This window comes from Anolis carolinensis, chromosome 6 (assembly GCF_035594765.1).
Source record: "Anolis carolinensis isolate JA03-04 chromosome 6, rAnoCar3.1.pri, whole genome shotgun sequence".
Taxonomy (NCBI): domain Eukaryota; kingdom Metazoa; phylum Chordata; class Lepidosauria; order Squamata; family Dactyloidae; genus Anolis; species Anolis carolinensis.
In genome coordinates this window covers 22252012-22270482 of record NC_085846.1, presented here as the reverse complement: position 1 = coordinate 22270482, position 18471 = coordinate 22252012, and the positions used below count along the sequence as shown (strand labels likewise).

Here is an 18471-nt window from a genome sequence, read left to right as displayed (position 1 = left end):
AGGCCAGGTGTATTCTGTTTGTACAATGCACACACAGAGACACTCAAAGAGCCTTCACATACATGAACAAGGGGCTGTTTTTGGATGTGACTGCATGTGCTCCTACAGATGTGCTATGGGTGGATGTGAGAGTAACAAGGAATGGTCTGTAAGTAGAGATATAGCAAGTGTGTATGCTGTGAGTACATCCCCCTCCCCCAATCAAAATGACACATGAGGTGATCCTTTTGCCCTGTGCCTGCAAGCACACCAAATGATGTAATGGTAGTAAAAAAAACATTAAAAAAGAAAAGCCAAGCATTGACGGGAGAATGAGAAAAGGAGACAAACCCAACTGAAACACGAGATGCAGCATGCACGGGGCTGGCTTCCTGCTTCCTGCTCCTCCTCCTCCTGCTCCAGCCGCCTAGTACCTTTGCCTCTGTAGGGAACTGGGCCTCTCAGAGCCGAAGGGAGCCACCGCATCTGGTGGCCGTGACCACGATACCCCGCCCATCTGCTGCAGCTTGGTGCTCAACTCGCTGATGATGCTGGCCTTCATGGTGGACAAGGGGGAGGCCTTAGGCTCCTCCCAGGGCAGCGGAGATTTCTGCGGCAGCTCTTTGCCTGGCTCGGGGGCTGCCGGCTGCTGGTGGTAGGGTGGGGCAGGCGTGAGGGCGAACATGTTCTCCGTACATGCGGAAACTGAGATGGTGGAGCTGGTGGGGGTGGCCACTGGCATGCGGCCCGGGAAGGGTCGGGAGCGCAGTTTTGTCTGCAACGGGCTCTTGTCTGTGGTGCTGCTGCCACTACCACCACTGCCAGTCCCTCCTGCTCCACCTCCTGCGCTGCTACTTCCCCCAAAGGCTTGTCCATCCAAATAGGTGATGTAGGTGTCCAAGAGCTCTGTGCCTTCCCCAGACATGCTGGACAGCGTAGATACACTACTGATGGTCTCCAAATGGTGGTCGCTACTGCTTCGGCTATCGACCTCCTCGATCCCCGAGTCCGTCACGGCTTCTGAAGCCTCCGCTGCAGGGATGGCAATGGATGAGACAACAGAAGAAAAGTTAACATGAGGGGCCTCCTTGGTTTCAGAAGTCCCAGACTGGGTCAGGGTAGCCACCTCACTGTCATAGGATGTCAAGCTGGAAGCAGTGGAATCTAAGGTGGTAGGGGCTGGGGGAGCAGCTGGAGGAGCTACTGCTGTGGGCAGCTCGTTTGCCCCTTTAGGTGGAGACTCCGGTTTATCAAAGCTATTTGAGAACTCAAGGGGGGGCGGGAGTGGCTCAGTGAAGACAAATTCATCATCAACGTCAATGGAAGGGGCTGGTGGAGGCAAGACCAGTAGTGGGAGTCCATTTGCTTCGGCCACCCGCTCCATTGGTGCAGCAGCAACCTCCACTTTTCCACTCTCGCGGCCCCCTTGCTGCTCTTCCTCTTCTTCCTCTGTTGGGCGACAATTCTCCATAAAACGCACGTGCAGTTCCAGCTTCTCCCCTTCTTCAGGCCGTTTATCCCAAGGCGCAGCTTTGGCTGAGGCTGGTGGCGGGGGTGGCTGCTGCTGTTCAGGCAAATGACGTCGGGGGCTCTCTGGTTCTTTCCGCGGTGATGCTGGCCGTTGGTGGAGGTGGTGATGCTGCTGCTGTTCCGACGTCCCCCAGAGACGCAAGATAGAGCTGCCAGGAGATTCGGGAGTCTTTGGTGACTCTCCAAACCGGGGTGAGCATGGACGCGAGTGCCTATCTTCTCGGCTTTCCTGATGGGACTGAGACTCCTTCAAGGCCCGCTCACGAGCCACTAACGCCAGCCCCAAGGGGGATCCAGGATCTAAAATCTTGCCTGTCAGGGGGTGAATGAGAGGAGTCGAATGGGGCTGGAAGTGCGGCAGGAAGCTGGAGCACACAGAGGTGAAGGCGCTGGTGGTGCTGGCTCCATATGCTTTAGCAGCACGAGACTGAAGATAAGCAGAGCTGCTACCAATACCAGTGCTGCCACCAAAGCTGGGAGCCATGTTGAGTTGGATGTATGGCTCGCTAGAGAACATGCCTTCATCAATGGATTTGGAGTGGCGAAGACGAGGCATGGGGGTCTGCTGGGAGTCATCATCAGGCTGCTCAGTGGAGAGGAAGAGGGCGGACTTACGGCGAGCCTCACTGTACCATTCGCGGTCCCGGCGGGCAGCACCAACCAGGGCTGCGCCAAATTGACTGGTGAAATCCATACTGTTGTGGAGCTGGAGGGAGGGGACAGGCACTACTGGCTCTGGCTGGCTCTCCGCCTCCATGCTGCTTCCTTGACTGCTGCGCCCGCTGCTGCTGGTAGACGGAGCTTTAATTATGATGGTGGGGATTGGGATAGAGCTTTTCTCAGGTGGCGCGGACGATGGGGGCTGCAAAGAGGATGGCTGCATGGGTGAGGGGGGTGTGCTGCCCTGTTGCTGCTGTTGCCGTTGCTCATCCTCCACTTTGGTCTGCTTGACCAAAGGCCCCTTGCGGCGCATAGGCTTAGTGGGGACGTACATGGCGGTGTTGGTTGCTCGCGGGGGCAGGTTGTAGTACCGGAGGTCGGGGGTATGGCCTCGCCAGCCACGGGCAGTTGCCCCTTCTGCCCCTTGCTCGGACTCTTGGCGGTAAAGAGACATCTTGTCACGTATGCGGGATGGCGGCTCATAGGGCGGTTCTTGATGTAGCGAAGCTGTATACAACTTGGCCTCGGAGCTAGGGTTAAAGGTCGAGCGGGCTGAGGGTGTAACACGTCCGGAAGCAGAGGGTGAGGTACTGCTGTATGGAGGGTCAGGTGGAGAAGTGGTAGGAGGAGGTGGGATGTCATCAGAACCAGGGACGGAAAGGCTGCGGCTAAACTTCATGGCAGGGGGAGCGAGGTAGGGCTTATCATCTTCAGCAGTTCCTGCGGAGGAAAGCAATGCAACCATGACTAAATTGTTCTATCCCTCCAGTGTCTAAACAACCAGAATGATCCTCCTCCTAACCTGGTTCAATTCTTCCAGGTTTATTTTTGAGCAATGTTACTAAAATGCATGGACAAAGTAAGCTCATCTTATGGATAAACATTTACGTCTGCTAATATTTATTTCCACAGCAACTGCTACTAAAAGTTATTGCTTCAATAAGTTGAATTTTTGTTCCAACATGGCAGAGTAAGCCTTTGTATGATGAATAATAATAAACTTTATTTATACCCCACCACCATCTCCTAGAGGGACTCAGGGAGGTTCACAAAGCACTCAGAGGTGCAACACGCAAAATATAAAAAGTGCAAAGACAGTAATACAAAAGCAATAACAACCAACATAAACATCACACACACACACAGTTAAAATCAGTAAAATGCAACAATAGCAGAATAACTGCAGTCAATCCAGCAATCAATCAATGCTTCAGACAAATGGACTATATAACCATTTCCCTTCAAACTTGTACCCTCCCATTTAGTATCCTCCAGATGTTTTGGTCTACAAACTGAATCCCCACCCAGATGGCGAGGCTTGTAGAGAATTGGAGTCCAAAACATCCATCCCGGTTGTGAAAAGTTCCCTTGATAAGTTATTTTATTCCTCCTCTTTTTGTCTTCACCCCAGACCTTATTCGACTCCCTTCAAACCCTGTCTCACCGATAGATTTCTGACGGAGCATCATGCCTGGAGGATGACTGGTTGGCAAGTACGATGGGCGCTCATAGCTGGCCTGACCAAGACGGTGCTGTTCAAAACTGGGCTGAAAGGAAAGAAAGAAAGAAAGTGTGTGAGAAAAAGAGAAAGACAAGCAGAAAACTGGTAAATAAGGCATCAAGGGTAAGTGAAAGGGACAAAGCTTGGCGTATTTCTGGGGCAACAACTGAACAAGTAAAAAGGTCTAAAAAAACCCCAACAAATCAGGATAAGGGCTTGTGGGGAAAACTCTTATTCTGAAAGCTAAGTGAGGGTTGGATATGCTGACCAGTCAAATTAGTGCTAGAATTAAGCACAAGCTACACAAAAGTTCACCAGATCATGAGGAGCTTCTAAATGCATTATGAGGAGCTTCTAAACGAAAACAAAAGAAACCTACCATATTTCTGCTACAATAGTACATTTTTGGTGTCTTAAATACGATGCTACTCAAAGTCTGTGTGTCTTAATTCAGTTCTGATAGAACTAGAAGGACCAAAAGGACCACGTAATTCAATACCCTGCCATGAAGTAATAGGCAGCTAACGCTCATCCGAGCAATGGCCATCCAACCTTAGAGTTCACCACCCGATGAAACAATTTATTCCACTACTGAACAGCTCTTATAGTTAAGATGTTCTTCCTAAAGTTAGGTGGAACTTCTTTTCTTGCAATTTGATTCCACCTGTATATGTCCTAGTCTCTGAAACAGCTGAAAATAAGGTTGCTCCATATGACATCCCTCTATCAAAAGAAGGCTGTCCTGTCACTTTTTAATCTTTTCTTTCCCAAGCTAAACATACCCAACTTCCTAATCTATTCCTCATAGTGAGGTATGAGCAAAGCGGTATAGATTGGTACTACTCTTTCTCTTAGGCTGGAAACTATACTCTTCTTGATACACACCAAAACTGAACAGTGAAGAAAATTGGAATGCCTTACTTGAAGTAACCATTACAAATCCGAAATAAGAACACTCCTGTTAGAAGAAAATATATATTGCTAGTTCTTGAGCCAATTTAGTTTTCTCTGACAGTGAAACTTGGACCCCTAAGACAACTACTCCAGAGCAGCAGAGTTAGAATGCCTACCCTCCAAAACAGTGGTTCTCACACTGTGGGTCACCAGGTGTTTTGGCCCACAACTCCCAGAAATTCCAGCCAGTTTACCAGCTGTTAGGATTTCTGGGAGTTGAAGGCCAAAACATCTGGGGACCCACAGGTTGAGAACCACTGCTCCAAAAGGTGTTTTTAAAAATAAAAGCAACAACAAAGGAGTAAAAACAGAAAGCAGGGACAGCTTACAAAATGGTGAAACATCTCAAAACAGTGTTGTAATCCAGTGGTGCTGGGTTACAACTTCCATTAAGAATTTGCATAACAATAAGAGTTGTAGTACAGCACATCTGGAAGGTGAAAGACTAGGAAAGATTACTGCTATGACAATAGCCGACCATTTTCTTCTATTTCTTCTTTCAAAGTCATCACTGGGTGCATTCACCAGTCATAGTCCTCCATCCTACCTCAGCAGAGAAATAGTTCTTGGCGGTGCCCCGGGATTTTCCCAGAGAAGGGAGCCCTCCACCGTCACCAACGCTGATTGTTTGTTGAGCTGCTGCCAGGATTTCATCCAATTTGTCTGCAATGAGAGAGAGGCAAGAAGAGGTAACCCATCAAAAACCCATCAAGAGCTGGCAATCCAGTTTTTGGAGGACATTTTTGCAACCCATTTCTTCTGATCATGTTTCACAATGTTGAATCAGCATGTCTCCTCCACAGGACAAATAAATAAAACTTAAGATTCTATGTTGTGTTTGCCCAAAAATGGCAAACCTTATTTGTTCTGTGTTCCTTGTGGAGGCACACAGTTGGGAAAAAGCTTATATACCTCTCTCTATGTTTAAATTGTCTGTCTTGTCTATCTATAAAAATGGCATTGCATGTTTGCCACATATGTATGTTCTGTGATCCTCCCTGAGCCCACTTCAGGGTGAGAAGAGCGGAATATAAATACTGTAAATAAATAAATACATGTATATGAATATAATAATATAATTTGGGGATCATGTTGAACTGCTGTTATCCTACTACTGTTATAATTGTATAGGTGGTGATTTTAGTATGCAATAATGGAAGTTTATTTTTATATGTTGTAACCAGACTCTGGATATTAACCCAGGAAGGTGGCAAATAAATATTTAAATAAATAACATTCCAGCTCTTAAACATTTCCTAGCTTAAGGTATCTCAGCAGAATGCTAAACCCCATATCTACTGCTTTTAAAAACTCTGTAAATGTTTATTGAATCTGATTTTATTTTTTAAATGCTTCAAAAATTATTTCAAGTTCTATTTACTAACTGAACTGAACACTATTTGTGGTAAATGAAAAAAAAACGGGAATCAATCAATCAAATGTGTGCAAAAACATCCTCCTACCTAGTGACAGAATCACAAGGTTCGGGGCAGGGGGAACATGCATTTTTACTCACTCAAAGCCATCTGATAGACAGTCCGCTTCTTATCAGTGCCCATCGCTGGCTCATAATCTGCAGAGAAAACAGGAGGGGAGGATAACAGGGGGTGCAGGGGGTGGGGATCGGTAATGGTGCACCGGGGAGGGCAGGTTTGTGAGGCTGCTCGCAGGGGAGTGGGCGGCAGTATGGATGAGAGCATCGGTGGGAGAGTGCAGAGCAGGCTTGGGTGGGAGGCAATGAGAGGGAAGCAAGTGGGTCCGTGAGTGTGTGGAGGGGGGTGAGGAATGTGAGGCACTCACCTGCCTTCTTCTTCCAGGGGGAGACTGGATGATGTGGGGGAGATAGTAAGAGGGGAAGACATTAGCACTGCCACTTGTGTGGGGGCAGACCGCTTGGAAGGAGGCTTCAAGCCCTCCCTTTAGACCATGAAATCAGTGGGAAGGGCATGGCAACGGGTAGAAGATGCTAGAGGAAGACGGAACTGGGGACAGGAAGCCATCTGTTCCTGACTGAAGCTGTGCATGTCGGACAAGCAACTCCCTTACTCAGTGTTATAAGCACAGGCAGACCTATAGCTTCTTCTGAAGCAATCTAAGTATTACATAATTCATGATAACAAAATTAAGAACAAGCACACTAGTCTCTTAACCTGGAGGGTGGTGGGGGAGGCAGGGAGATGTGGCCCAATTGCTATTTCAACAGCGATCCCCACCAGGTCTAGCCAGAAGAACAAACAGAATCACAGGAGTTGCAGTCCAATAACTGGAGGACTACATGTTCTCCATCTCTGTGTTTCTGGTTGGAGTTCTAAAGAAAAGCCTGTAGGCACTTGTACCGAAGCGTCATTTGAAGTGCCGTATATACTTGAGTATAAACCGGCCTGAATATAAGCTGAGGCACCTAATTTTACCACAAAAAACTGGGAAAACTTATTGACTCAAGTATAAGACAAAGGTGGGGAATGAAGCAGCTACTGGTAAATTTCAAAAATAAAAATAGATACCAATAAAATTACATTAATTGAGGAATCAGTAGGTTAAATGTTTTTTTTCATATTTACATAACACTGTAATTTAAGATAAGACTGTCCAAGTCGGATTACCTATATACTCAAGTATAAGCCAACCCAAAAATAAGCCAACCAGACCCTCACACGAGTATAAGCCGAAAGGGGCCTTTTCAGCCCTAAAAAAGGGCTGAAAAACTTGGGTTATACTTGAGTATAAACGGTAAATAACTTAGGTTACTTTTGTACATGGCTTGACTATTCTGAAATGATTCCTTATCTCCCCACCCTACAAAAGCTCAACCTAAAGGCCTACTTGCTAAACCTTTCCCACTCTACATAGGATGGCTGACAACACTAGATAGAACAAGGTCGTGGATCAGGATCATTATTTATTCGTTAAATAATGAGCTGACTCACAACAATACAAAAGGGAGAGAGACAATTTCTCAATTTCTGAGAAAAAAGACCAGCATATGTTCACATGCCTGAATACATAATCTAGGAAATGGTTTCCTTATTATTGCAAGCAATACTTGGGGTCAAGGAGCAAGAACTCACCTTTCTCAACTGGGATAGTCACAGTTTGGGAGTCCCAGGCAGCAGTGATGGACAGAAAGAGAATTTAAAAAGAAAAGAAGCAAATAATGCCTTCTATAATACCAAAAAAGTAGGGGATGGGGAGGGCTATGATTATCTATCAAGGTACACTCTAGATTTTGGAATCGTCCCAACCTCTTGAAACTCTTGAACAATTCCTTCTTTGGACAGGGAGTTTGGTCAATGCCTTTGTCTTCCTCTGAGGTTGAGAAAGTGTGACTTGCCCAAAGTCTCCAGTGGGTTTCCATAGCTGTGTGGGGATTCAAATTGTGGTCTCCAGAGTCATATATAGTTCAATGCTCAAACTGCTACACCAGAGAGGGCAAATTCCTGCACATCCTTTGAACTGGAAATAGTAACCCCCTACCATACTTACCCATTTCTTCCAATTCAGAAGTCATCGATTTTGAACGCAAGGAGATGGCTGGAGGCGGCAGGCGCCTTGCCTGCTGTGGTGCGGCAGCTGGAGTGAAAAAGAAGCAAACAGCTGTGTCCTCATGCTTTTTAAACAGACCCACAGCCTCTAGCTTCCATCATTAGCCCTTCCCCTGATTAGAGGTGCAAATCCTCAGCTATTTCATCCTTGCATGAAAAGACAAAAAATAATAATGGTAATTCCCCCCTTGCCATGGAACAAAATGTATATTCTTCCCTGCAGTCCTAAATTGCTTCTGCCTGCTTCTTAGCACTTTCTCCTACTCAATTACCTACGGCTGCACAAACCTGCCCCTCTCATATAACCTGAATAGTCCCACTTTTGTCCTGCAAGTGATATATTGCGTGCTCATTTTCGTTGTTTTAAATAATTGCTGTTATATATTTTAATTCTGTATTTTATTATGTTTAAATTGTAATTGGTGTTCTTAGGGCTTTGTCCCCATGTGAGCCACCCCGAGTCCCTTCGGTGAGATGGAGGCAAGTTATAAGAAATAAATTATTGTTATTATTATTGTTGTTATCATTGTTCCAGTGGTTCTCAATCTTTGGGCCTCCAGGTGTATTGGACTTCAACTCCCAGAAATCGCAGCCAGCTTACCAGCTGTTAGGAACTGTGGGAGCTGAAGTACAAAACACCTGGAGGACCAAAGGTTGAGAACCACTGCTGTATTCAAATATCCTAAAATGTTGTGGAGAGATTATCCTGCAGGAAAAAATCTGCAGAAAATTCCTGCTGGATTGTCCCAATGGTATTTTCTAACATTTTTCAACCTGGGGACAAATAGTTACTAATATTATTTCCACCCCTAATCCTGACCTCAATCCTCTCTCAAAATGAATGATAGAGTCTCACATCTCATTTCGCCTCTTAAGAAAACTTGGAAGCAATTTAATAATCCACTATGGCAGGGATGGCAACTTGCGTCCTGTCAGATGTCACTGAACTGAAACCCCTGCCATTGCTCACCATTAACTATGATGACTAGGGCTGATGTGGGTTGTAGTTCAGTGTCAAGAAGGCCACATGGTTGGCCACCCCTGCACTAGGGCAAAGACCTTTCAGAGGTAGCAGAGATCACAAATAAGCCAATTCTAATTACTCCCTACCTAGGATATTAATTGCATACCTCTGAAATCTCTTTCTCTTTTCTCATCCTAAACATAAGGTCTCTTATTGTAAGAATAACTGATCTCAATGTGACTTACTTAGAATCACATTGGAAGAGACTGCATGGGCCGACTAGTCCAAACCCCTGCCATGCAGTAAAACTTGAGAGATCAGGGGACTTGTCATATGTTTGTGTCTATGCCTTCCAGTCACCTCTCAACCTGTGATGACTCCATGAATCTCATATGGTTTTTTTCAGCAAGGAATACTTTGAGGTTGTTTGATAGCTCTGAAATATAGCCCACAGCACCTGGCATTCATTGGTAGTTTCCCATCCAAGTACTGACCCTGTTTAGTTTCTAAGATCAGACAGAATCTGGTGTCTTTAGGGTATTTAGGCCCTTTCTGACATATGTAGGACAGTGCTTATTTCAGGGAGAATGCATGTGTCCCAGTTCCAAAAATCTTCAGTTTTCAAGGACAAGGGGAAAAGCGAATCTGTTTCATATATCCTAGATGCTTCCACAATAGGTTTTTATCATGCAGTTTCCTGCCAGAAATATGGAATTGTTATCCATCACTGAACATAGACTTATCCCCATCCAAACGGCTGACATACTACTTCTCAAGCCCACATGACTCAAGTTGTCCTCCAAATATTGCTGGTATTCTCTTCCACTGAATTCCTGAAAAAAGTAAAATTCTATTTCCTATATAGAGTATTTGCTACTAATGCCATCACAGCAGGTTTTAAGGCAGACACACAGTGGAATGAGCAGAAGAGCCCACAAACACAGGACTGACTTACTACAATGACCCGTGGCATTGCAAAAACATTTTGAAATAAGTGAACAAATACATATTGACATCCATAGTAAGGGTATAGAGGGGCATGTCGCTATTTGAAGTAAATGAAGAAATATATATCGCCTTCTAAAGTATATTATGGGGAGGTGTAAGAAAATCAGGTCCAGGATCTAAAATTACTTAATTGCACCACTAACGGGCACTCCTGCCATTATCATTCTAGGTCTTGGAAATCACAGCAGATCTTCCCCATCTCTATTGCCAGACACCTATTTATCACAGAAAGCGGTGGCATCGTACCTTTTTTCCTCATAGCTTCCTCCATTTCTGGGTTTCGTGTGACCATCACAACCTTCACCATCAAGTTATTGCCACCCTGACGGATCATGTTGACAACTTGCCGATGACCAACCTTCACCACATTTTGTCCATTTACCTGAAGTAAAGAAATATGGTTAGGTGGCTGCGGGATGTGTGTAATCAAGACTGCTATTTCCAATCCCAGTGCAAACATAGGGAAGCTTTAAAAACGGCTGACTTTAAAATGTGGGAAACCAGCACAGACTCCCAAGGAAGCACTTGGTGGTCCACATGCACCTATGTAAAGGTGCACTGACATGAGGAGAAGTCTTGTTTACATGTGTTCTGGTTACATCCAGACTGTCACGAGGTCTACGTGGGGTGCCTTTGAAGATGATTCAGAACCTTCAGCAAGTTCACAATGCAGATTGATTGAATCCTTTCTGGGTTTATTTGTTCAAATCATATCACACAGGTTCTGTACGAAATGCCCTAGCTGTTGGCATACAAATTGTAAAAGTACAGATATTTTTTTACTTCTGAAGCCTTAAACTAAGGATGGAACTACACAGTATGTAGGCTGTACGAAACTTGCCCCTGTCTCTCTTGGACTCTTTTTACCTTTACGTTTTTTCCTGTATGAAAAATAGTTGCCATTCCTAACTGACTTCGGGAAAAGAGAATCTTTTTTTTTAAAAAAAATTGCACGGAACACCAAACCTTGAATCTCTGCAAAACCAAATAGTTCTGTTTCCATAGGTGGCAAGACTGGTGTGGCCTGTGGCAGGTCCTAAGGACAGAAAATTGGGTCCTGGACCATGTCTAGCCCTGTCTTCAATGTTTTAAGTCCAGGTTGTTTGAAAAACTACCAACATCCTTCACCTGGGCGTTAACAGCACTGCTGGAGACTCTACTCTCTGGTTCACCATTAAGATCTGCAAGGTTGGCGGGTATTAAGAGTGAGGGATTTCTTGGTGGTGGCCCCTATTCCATGCAACTGCCGCCTAGGAAATATATGACAAGACTTAATCCATGACTGTCCTAAACAATAATTTGTTAAATCAAAAGATATGGGTTTTATAATATGCAGGCATTACCCAGTAAACAAAGCCTCTAACAATGACGTTCCTTTTTACAATGGCTTTTAATTTTGCCCAGTCCTTTCCCTCGTCATCCATCTAGCTCAGTGCTTCTCAACCTATGGGTCCCCAGGTGTTTTGGCCTACAACTCCCAGAAATCCCAGCCAGTTTACCAGCAGTTAGGATTCTTGGGAGTTGAAAGCCAAAACATCTGGGGACCCACAGGTTGAGTACCACTGATCTAGCTGGACTTCTTAAAATTATTTAAAAGTATTAAACAATGCAATCAAGTTTGAGTTGGGAAGGAATTGGGTTTTACTCTATCAATTCCTTCTTATGGCTGTGTGAATGTGAACAGGCAAGGTAAACAACAACTTCATCCAGAATCCCTCCTTGAACACACATGAAGTGAAAAGTGGGGAATGCACGTTAGTTTGCCCAACCACTTATTTCCAACTTGGCAGATTAACCCTAGATCCATATGGCTTGGCCACCAAAATAGAAATCTTAAACATGGAGGCTGGTGAAAGAAAAAAAATCATCCTTGGATGCATTTTAGAAGTGTTTCAAGTGGCTTTTAGACAACACAGAATGTTATTACCTGATCTGGTTGTTTCATTTCACATGTGGGCTATTGTCTAGTTTTGAATAAAATGTTTGCTGGATCACGTTGGAACAGCTCTTAGCTCTTCTCTTTTGTTGTGCAGGAAGCTATCCTTATGCTTTATACTATAATAAGCTGCCCTGGGAGTAATGCAATTGTCAAGATTCCTAAGAGCTGCATTAATAGCAGCAATACTACTATAATATTAGAAATAAAAGTAGTATTTGTATATTGTCGGAATACTTTTTTAAAATAATTTTTAATATATGTTTACTGATGCTATTGTGCATTTTTAATCTATTCTAGTTTTATACTCTGTAAAACACCTTTTGTTTCAATATTGGGGAGCAGATGCGATAAAAATGAATAAAGGTTCAATTCAAAGTGCTGATTTTGACCTATTAAAGCCATATAAAGCTCTGATCCAGGTTATTTGAAGGCTTTCTCCCTGTCCCACCACCCTCACAGGTATATTTGATGGAGACATGGAAGAGGGCCTTCTCAGTGGTTGCCCCTACCAAAGAAGTTAGACTAACACCCACTATTCTTTCTTTTTGCAGACAAGTAAAGCCTCTTCTGTTTAGACAGGCATTTGGTGGCTTATATGAGATCTGTCCCACCAAACAAGTGTGCTGAATCTTGCTAACTGTTGTGTTGGTGTATGTATGTTCAAATGGAACATATTTAAACCTGGTTTTAATTTGTTATTGTTTAATCTCATTTTAACTTTTGTATCTTGTGGATTTTTAATGATATGTTTTTTGATTTGTTGTAAGCCACTAGAGAAAAAGCAGGATAAAAATAACATCAACATCATCTAACACAGGCATGGGGCAACTTCATCCCTCTAGGTGTTTTGGAGGTAGACTGTTAGAAATTCTGGGAGTTGAAGTCCAAAACACTTGGATGGCTGAAGTTTGTCTATGCCTGATCTAACAGCAACAACAGTCATTGTAGTAGTAGTAGTAGTAGTAGTAGTAGTAGTAGTAGCAGCAGCAGTAATAGTAAGAATAAAAAAAGAAGAAACATGGAGTAAGTACTTGTGCCAAACCATTACCTCAATGAGGAAATCCCCCATGCGGAGACCAGCACGCCAGGCCACACCGCCTTCATCCACGGATTCCAAATATTGCAGAGCGGGAAAAGCAGGGGTGGGTGTAAACTCCTCAATTGGGGTCTGCGCTGTAAAGAGAAAGATGTGTTAAATGATGCCCCTGGGAGCTAAGCATCTGTCAGATAGGGAACATGGAGGTGGGATGGTGGCAGGATGGCAAGACATAGGATCCTGGTTTTGCTTAGTATTTCTATAGCATTTGCTGCCTTGGAAAGCTTATTTTCATGTCAGGAGCAATTTGAGACACTGCACGACGCTTCTGGAGTGATAGTATTGGCCGTCTGCAGGGACGTTGTCCAGGGGACGCCCAGATGTTTTATCATCCTGTGGGAGGCTTCTCTCGTGTCTCCGCATGGGAAACTCGAGCTGACAGACAGGAGCTCCCCCCGCTCCCCCGATTCGAACTGATGACCTTTTGGTCAGCAGTCCTGCCAGCAAAAGGGTTTAACCCATTGCTTCACTGATGGTTTGGAAAGCTTATAAAGATTCACTACAGGTCCCGAATCTTTTTTTGAAGGCAAGAAGCAGCAACATAATGGGAAGTGTTCACAAAAGACAGAGTCTTTCAGCATGATACCAAACATCTTTTCTTCCCATGCATCGCTAAGACATCAGTTGGTAGGGCTGACCCAAACACATATAGACTCCAGTCTACATGCATAAGCCAAATGGATTGGCAGCAGAACCTTTCCATCAAGACTGGAAAGGGAGCTGCGTCCTCTGCTCCACCTGAAGGCATCAGACAGCCTAGGAGGTCTAGGACATCCATATCTGAGAGTAGGAGGCAGACCTATAGGTCAAGGTGCATCTTGGAGGTGAATTTCAGCACCAATCTTTCTTGCTTTTGAGCGCAACCTAACCCTTGATGCTCAAGCCGGAGATCAAGAGCAGGAAAGCTAATTCATTTGGGTGGTAAAACCTGCTACCCACTCTTGCCACCATTTTCTTGCCATCCCACAGCTTTTGCCAAAGAAGGGATGGTACTGATTCTTCTCGGGCTCTTGTTCTCCTCAACCAACTCTCCCTCTGTCCCACTCGGTGCAGGGAGGGTCATGACAGATTAGCCACTCATCATGAACTGATTCTGAGGATGTGCCAGGTGGAGGTGGGCAAGCAGTCAAGTGGAGACTTGGACCTTTGATAGCCAGTCCCCAGCAGTCCCAGTCCCAAGGGTAACACTAACTCCCCCTCTCACCCTTGGCCCCTCTTAGCACAAAGCCAAAGCCTTCATTGTCCTTCTTCTGCAGCAGCACCGTCTTTTCTTTAATGATGTAGTCACTAGAAAAGAAAAAGACAATAAGGATAGGTTAGGAGCCAGCAAGATTTCAAAGAGAATTCCCTATTCAGGTTTTCTTCTGCTTTCTCTCTCTCTCTGCACAGAGAATAACCAGAGCATATTACACTGCCCCCACACTCCTCATGCTGCCAAGATAACATCATTCATGCAGGGCATCCGTGGTGCGCCAGGTCTGCACAACTTGTTGGCTCTAAACTGCCCGTCCTTTCCCTTCCTCCCATGCTGGTCCAAACCACAGTTGCTGCAAGTAGAGCATCTTCTACTCAACTGTAACCAGAAAACCCACTGCAAGGGGCAACACGCTTGTCAAGGTTCTGAAAGGAAATCCAGAAGATTTGGCAAAGGGAAACTTTAAGGCAAAATTGAGAAGATATTGCACATACTATTGCTGTACAAGTCTAACACTGCAAATGCAAATACAAACCTCTCTCTGCTACACATAGCAGAGGCACTGGAAGTCTAGAACACACTGCAATGAGCTTTCTGGCAAGCAGAGGCGAGCAGCATCCTTTCACTGCAAACACAAAGGTCAGTCCACAGGGTAAAAACACGACCTACTTGGAATGCACTGGGCAATGTTGCCTTTCCACAGCTCAGATAAAGACCAGAGCATAAACTTCCCATTACACATACATTCCCACCAATATAGAGCCCCAGCACACAGGATTCTACCATTACGAGTCTCACTCACAGGAAAGAAGAATGGCCAATACAGAAAACACTGCAAAGGCACATTCGCCAAGTGCAGTGGCTACTGCACAGAATTTGTTATAAGCATGGCATAGGAAATAGAGCTTATTGTGCCAGTCAATAGTTCTGTAACACACACTATATTGTACATGTTTACTGAAGTGTGAGTTTTATAGAACAGGATTGGCCCAAACACAAAGACCATAGGAATATTTGCACATGCAAATACAGGGCCTTCTACCAACATGAAACACACTTGTGCTTTGTATAGTCTTCCTTCTGCATACTGCAGAAATAGTGCCACAAAGTAAGAAGCACAAGCAGCCAGTCACTCCAGCAAATAGTGCACAGACCTCTGGCATTGTAAAAACAGTCATCATGGGACAATCCTTCCAAACTACAAATGTAGTGCCTGCTGTCCATAATAACAGCAAATGCAAGCTTTGTAAGAATTGTACAAAATGACATTCACTATATAGGACAAAAAATATTTCACAAGTTTCAGAGTGCAGAGAGATGAAAAAACCAAATATGGTCCCCATCCTCAATGATGTTATCAGGTTTTCTAAACAGCATTAAGTAGCAGCTGAAATTCATGGCATGAAAGGTTGACAATCAGGAAGCAGCTATTAATAAGTTTGTGTTATGTCTAAATACCAAATGAAGGTATTGATTTTAATTAACTTAACCATATATTTCACTGCAAAAGTAACATATTGTCTACATTGGGTTATGAGTTTTTCGGACTGTATGGCCATGTTCCAGGAGCATTCTCTACTGATGTTTCACCTGCATCTGTGGCTGGCATCTTCAGAAGTTCTGTGGTCAGAGGTCCACAGATGCAGGCAAAACGTCATGCTATTGGAACATGGCCATACAACCTGAAAAATTTACAGCAACCCAGTTTTTTTTTTTCGTGTCAGGAGTGACTTGAGAAACTGCAAGTCGCTTCTGGTGTGAGAGAATTGGCTGTCTGCAAGGACGTTGCCCAGGGGACACCCGGATGTTTTGATGTTTTTACCATCTTTGTGGGAGGCTTCTCTCATGTCCCCGCATGGAGATGGAGCTGATAGAGGGAGCTCATCCGCGCTCTCCCCGGGTTGGATTTGAACCTGGCAGCCTTCAGGTCAGCAACCCAACCTTCAAGTTACAAGGCTTTAACCCACTATACCACCGGAGGCTCCATACAACCCAGTGATTCCGGCTATGAAAAACACATTGTCAACATTCATAAATGATACAATGTACATATTTCTGTCTTTATACCAAATTCTGCCCACATACCAAATTATAGGGTTTTTAAGCCTTTCATTCACACTATATAACAGGAAAAGCTTTCCAGCCCTCATTAGGAGGCACTCCTTATAATAAGGGACACCTGCCAACCTCACAAGATCAAGATTTCTAACCTCAAATAACCCTACTTCTCAAAGGCAACGGCAGAAGAAAGGGCAGCAGTTTCAAGTCTGAGCAATCCAAGAAATTGAGTCCCCAGAGTAATAGAACCATAGAATTGAATGAAAACAGAAAAGGCCATCCTGTCCAATAATACCCAATCAAAGCACTCCCAACATATATGCCCATATGAATATGAGCGACATGTCTCTGAACAGTGAATAAACACATACAGCCCAAACAAAAAGCACACAGATGTGTGATACTGCCATTTACAGGCAGTGATTCTTGTAGTCAACAAAGGGTGATTTACCAAGACACTAAGCACATGTGAATAACTGCTACAGAGGAATATATATAAATACTGCCTTGTATAAGAGATAGCTCACAGTGCTCACAACTAAGCATTTATGGCCAATTGCACACCCACAGAATTCCTCAAAAGCACACACATACCAATTCACTAATACAATGTGATGCCTAACACCACAAATATTTCTAAATTGAAAGCATACTACAATCCCAGTCAGCCTGCCTCCACCACATAATCCACATAACTACTTAGGTTCAGAAAGCTTTGATTATCTGTTGGTAACAATGGAAACATAATGCATCCTTATCCTGTTCAATTCTGACCCTTTATGGTTCCATCAAGAGACGGCAACAACAATTTGCAATAGTTCCAGGTTAGAAGTAACCTGGGATGTTCTGGTGATCTTCATGTAACCAACTAGTGGCAATAAACAAGAATGGGGAGATCCTTGCTCCATGCTCATATCTTTTAGCAGACATGGGGAAAATACCCGTCCAGATGTTGATGCACTACAACACTTATTGCCCCAACTCTTGACACGTTAGCTGGGATGATGGACAGCCAAAAGCATTCAGAGGCTTACCATGTGTTTCCCCATCTAACCCTAATCTTAAAGATGGTCATCAAGACAAGATCATGATGGGAACTGGCCACGGATACAGTCCCGCAAAGAAGTCAGTACTACTTTGCACTGTTTTAGAAAGAACCTCTATCTTTCACCTGCATTTGGGGCACACTGAAAATTGTAACTGATGGGCTAACATTCTCTTTCTCACAAAGCCATTCACAAGTTCTCTACATAGGCCCATGGTAAATTAAGCAACGCCTTGGAATCATCTGGTCTGGATTTCTAACCTAAACCATGACACAACTCAACCAGCCTCACAGAACTGCAGTTTTTCACCACTGCAGTATAAGAGTAAAGGGATTTGGATCTCAATCTTCCAATTAAAAAAGAAAAGTGACTGCCTTATTCTGCTGAATGCAATATACGCAGGGGTTGGCTTATGCTCTGACAGAAAAAACCTGCACGTACCTCAAATGTGGGTGTGCACAACAACATGTTTGGCATGCTGAAATGTTCACAAGTCAACACAGACTCATTCACAACAGCAAATATACTAGAAATCATATGTACAGGTACATGCATGTTATCTTTATGCATTTGAGTATGTGCACTTGCATCTGGATGAATATCTCTCATATGCAGTGACACATACCTTTACATGGATATTGAAGGCTCATGTAAGTGGAGAGGGGAGATAGATTATCACATTTAAAACGTATTAAACCTATGCATAAATCTTGTGTGACTCCTGTTTGCAAGCACCAGATAGGGCAACAATAACTATATATGTGTGCCAACAGAGTACATGTTTCAAATGTCCATTCCATCCCAGCTAAGTGCAGGGTGGGCCAAAGGTCATAAAGGGTTTTCAAAAGATAATAATGATTTCACTTTTTGTTTTTAATTTACAATAGCATAGCATTATATACAGGAATCACAGAATCATAGAATCATAGAGTTGGAAGAGACCTCATGCACCATCCAGTCCAACCCCATGCCAAGAAGCAGGAACTCGCATTCAAAGCA

The 18471-nt window shown here is 44.1% G+C and overlaps 1 protein-coding gene across 7 annotated transcripts in view; it reads right to left on the bottom strand.

Moving 5' to 3' along the window:
- Positions 1-18471, bottom strand: part of shank1 (SH3 and multiple ankyrin repeat domains 1) — a 131603-nt gene that overhangs the window by 12918 nt on the left and 100214 nt on the right. For 3 of the 7 annotated variants that reach the window (XM_062957582.1, XM_062957584.1, XM_062957583.1), the window contains exons 15-23: positions 14378-14460; positions 13126-13250; positions 10385-10520; positions 8108-8194; positions 6425-6448; positions 6141-6197; positions 5172-5287; positions 3614-3716; positions 414-2889 (exon numbers count right to left, since the gene is read on the bottom strand). In XM_062957582.1, the coding sequence (XP_062813652.1) occupies positions 414-2889; positions 3614-3716; positions 5172-5287; positions 6141-6197; positions 6425-6448; positions 8108-8194; positions 10385-10520; positions 13126-13250; positions 14378-14460 (3207 nt within the window). Of the gene's footprint in view, positions 1-330; positions 2890-3613; positions 3717-5171; positions 5288-6140; positions 6198-6424; positions 6449-7692; positions 7702-8107; positions 8195-10384; positions 10521-13125; positions 13251-14377; positions 14461-18471 lie in introns of all 7 variants that reach the window. The other 4 variants (XM_008113575.3, XR_009999731.1, XR_009999730.1 and 1 more) reach the window with 4 other exon arrangements.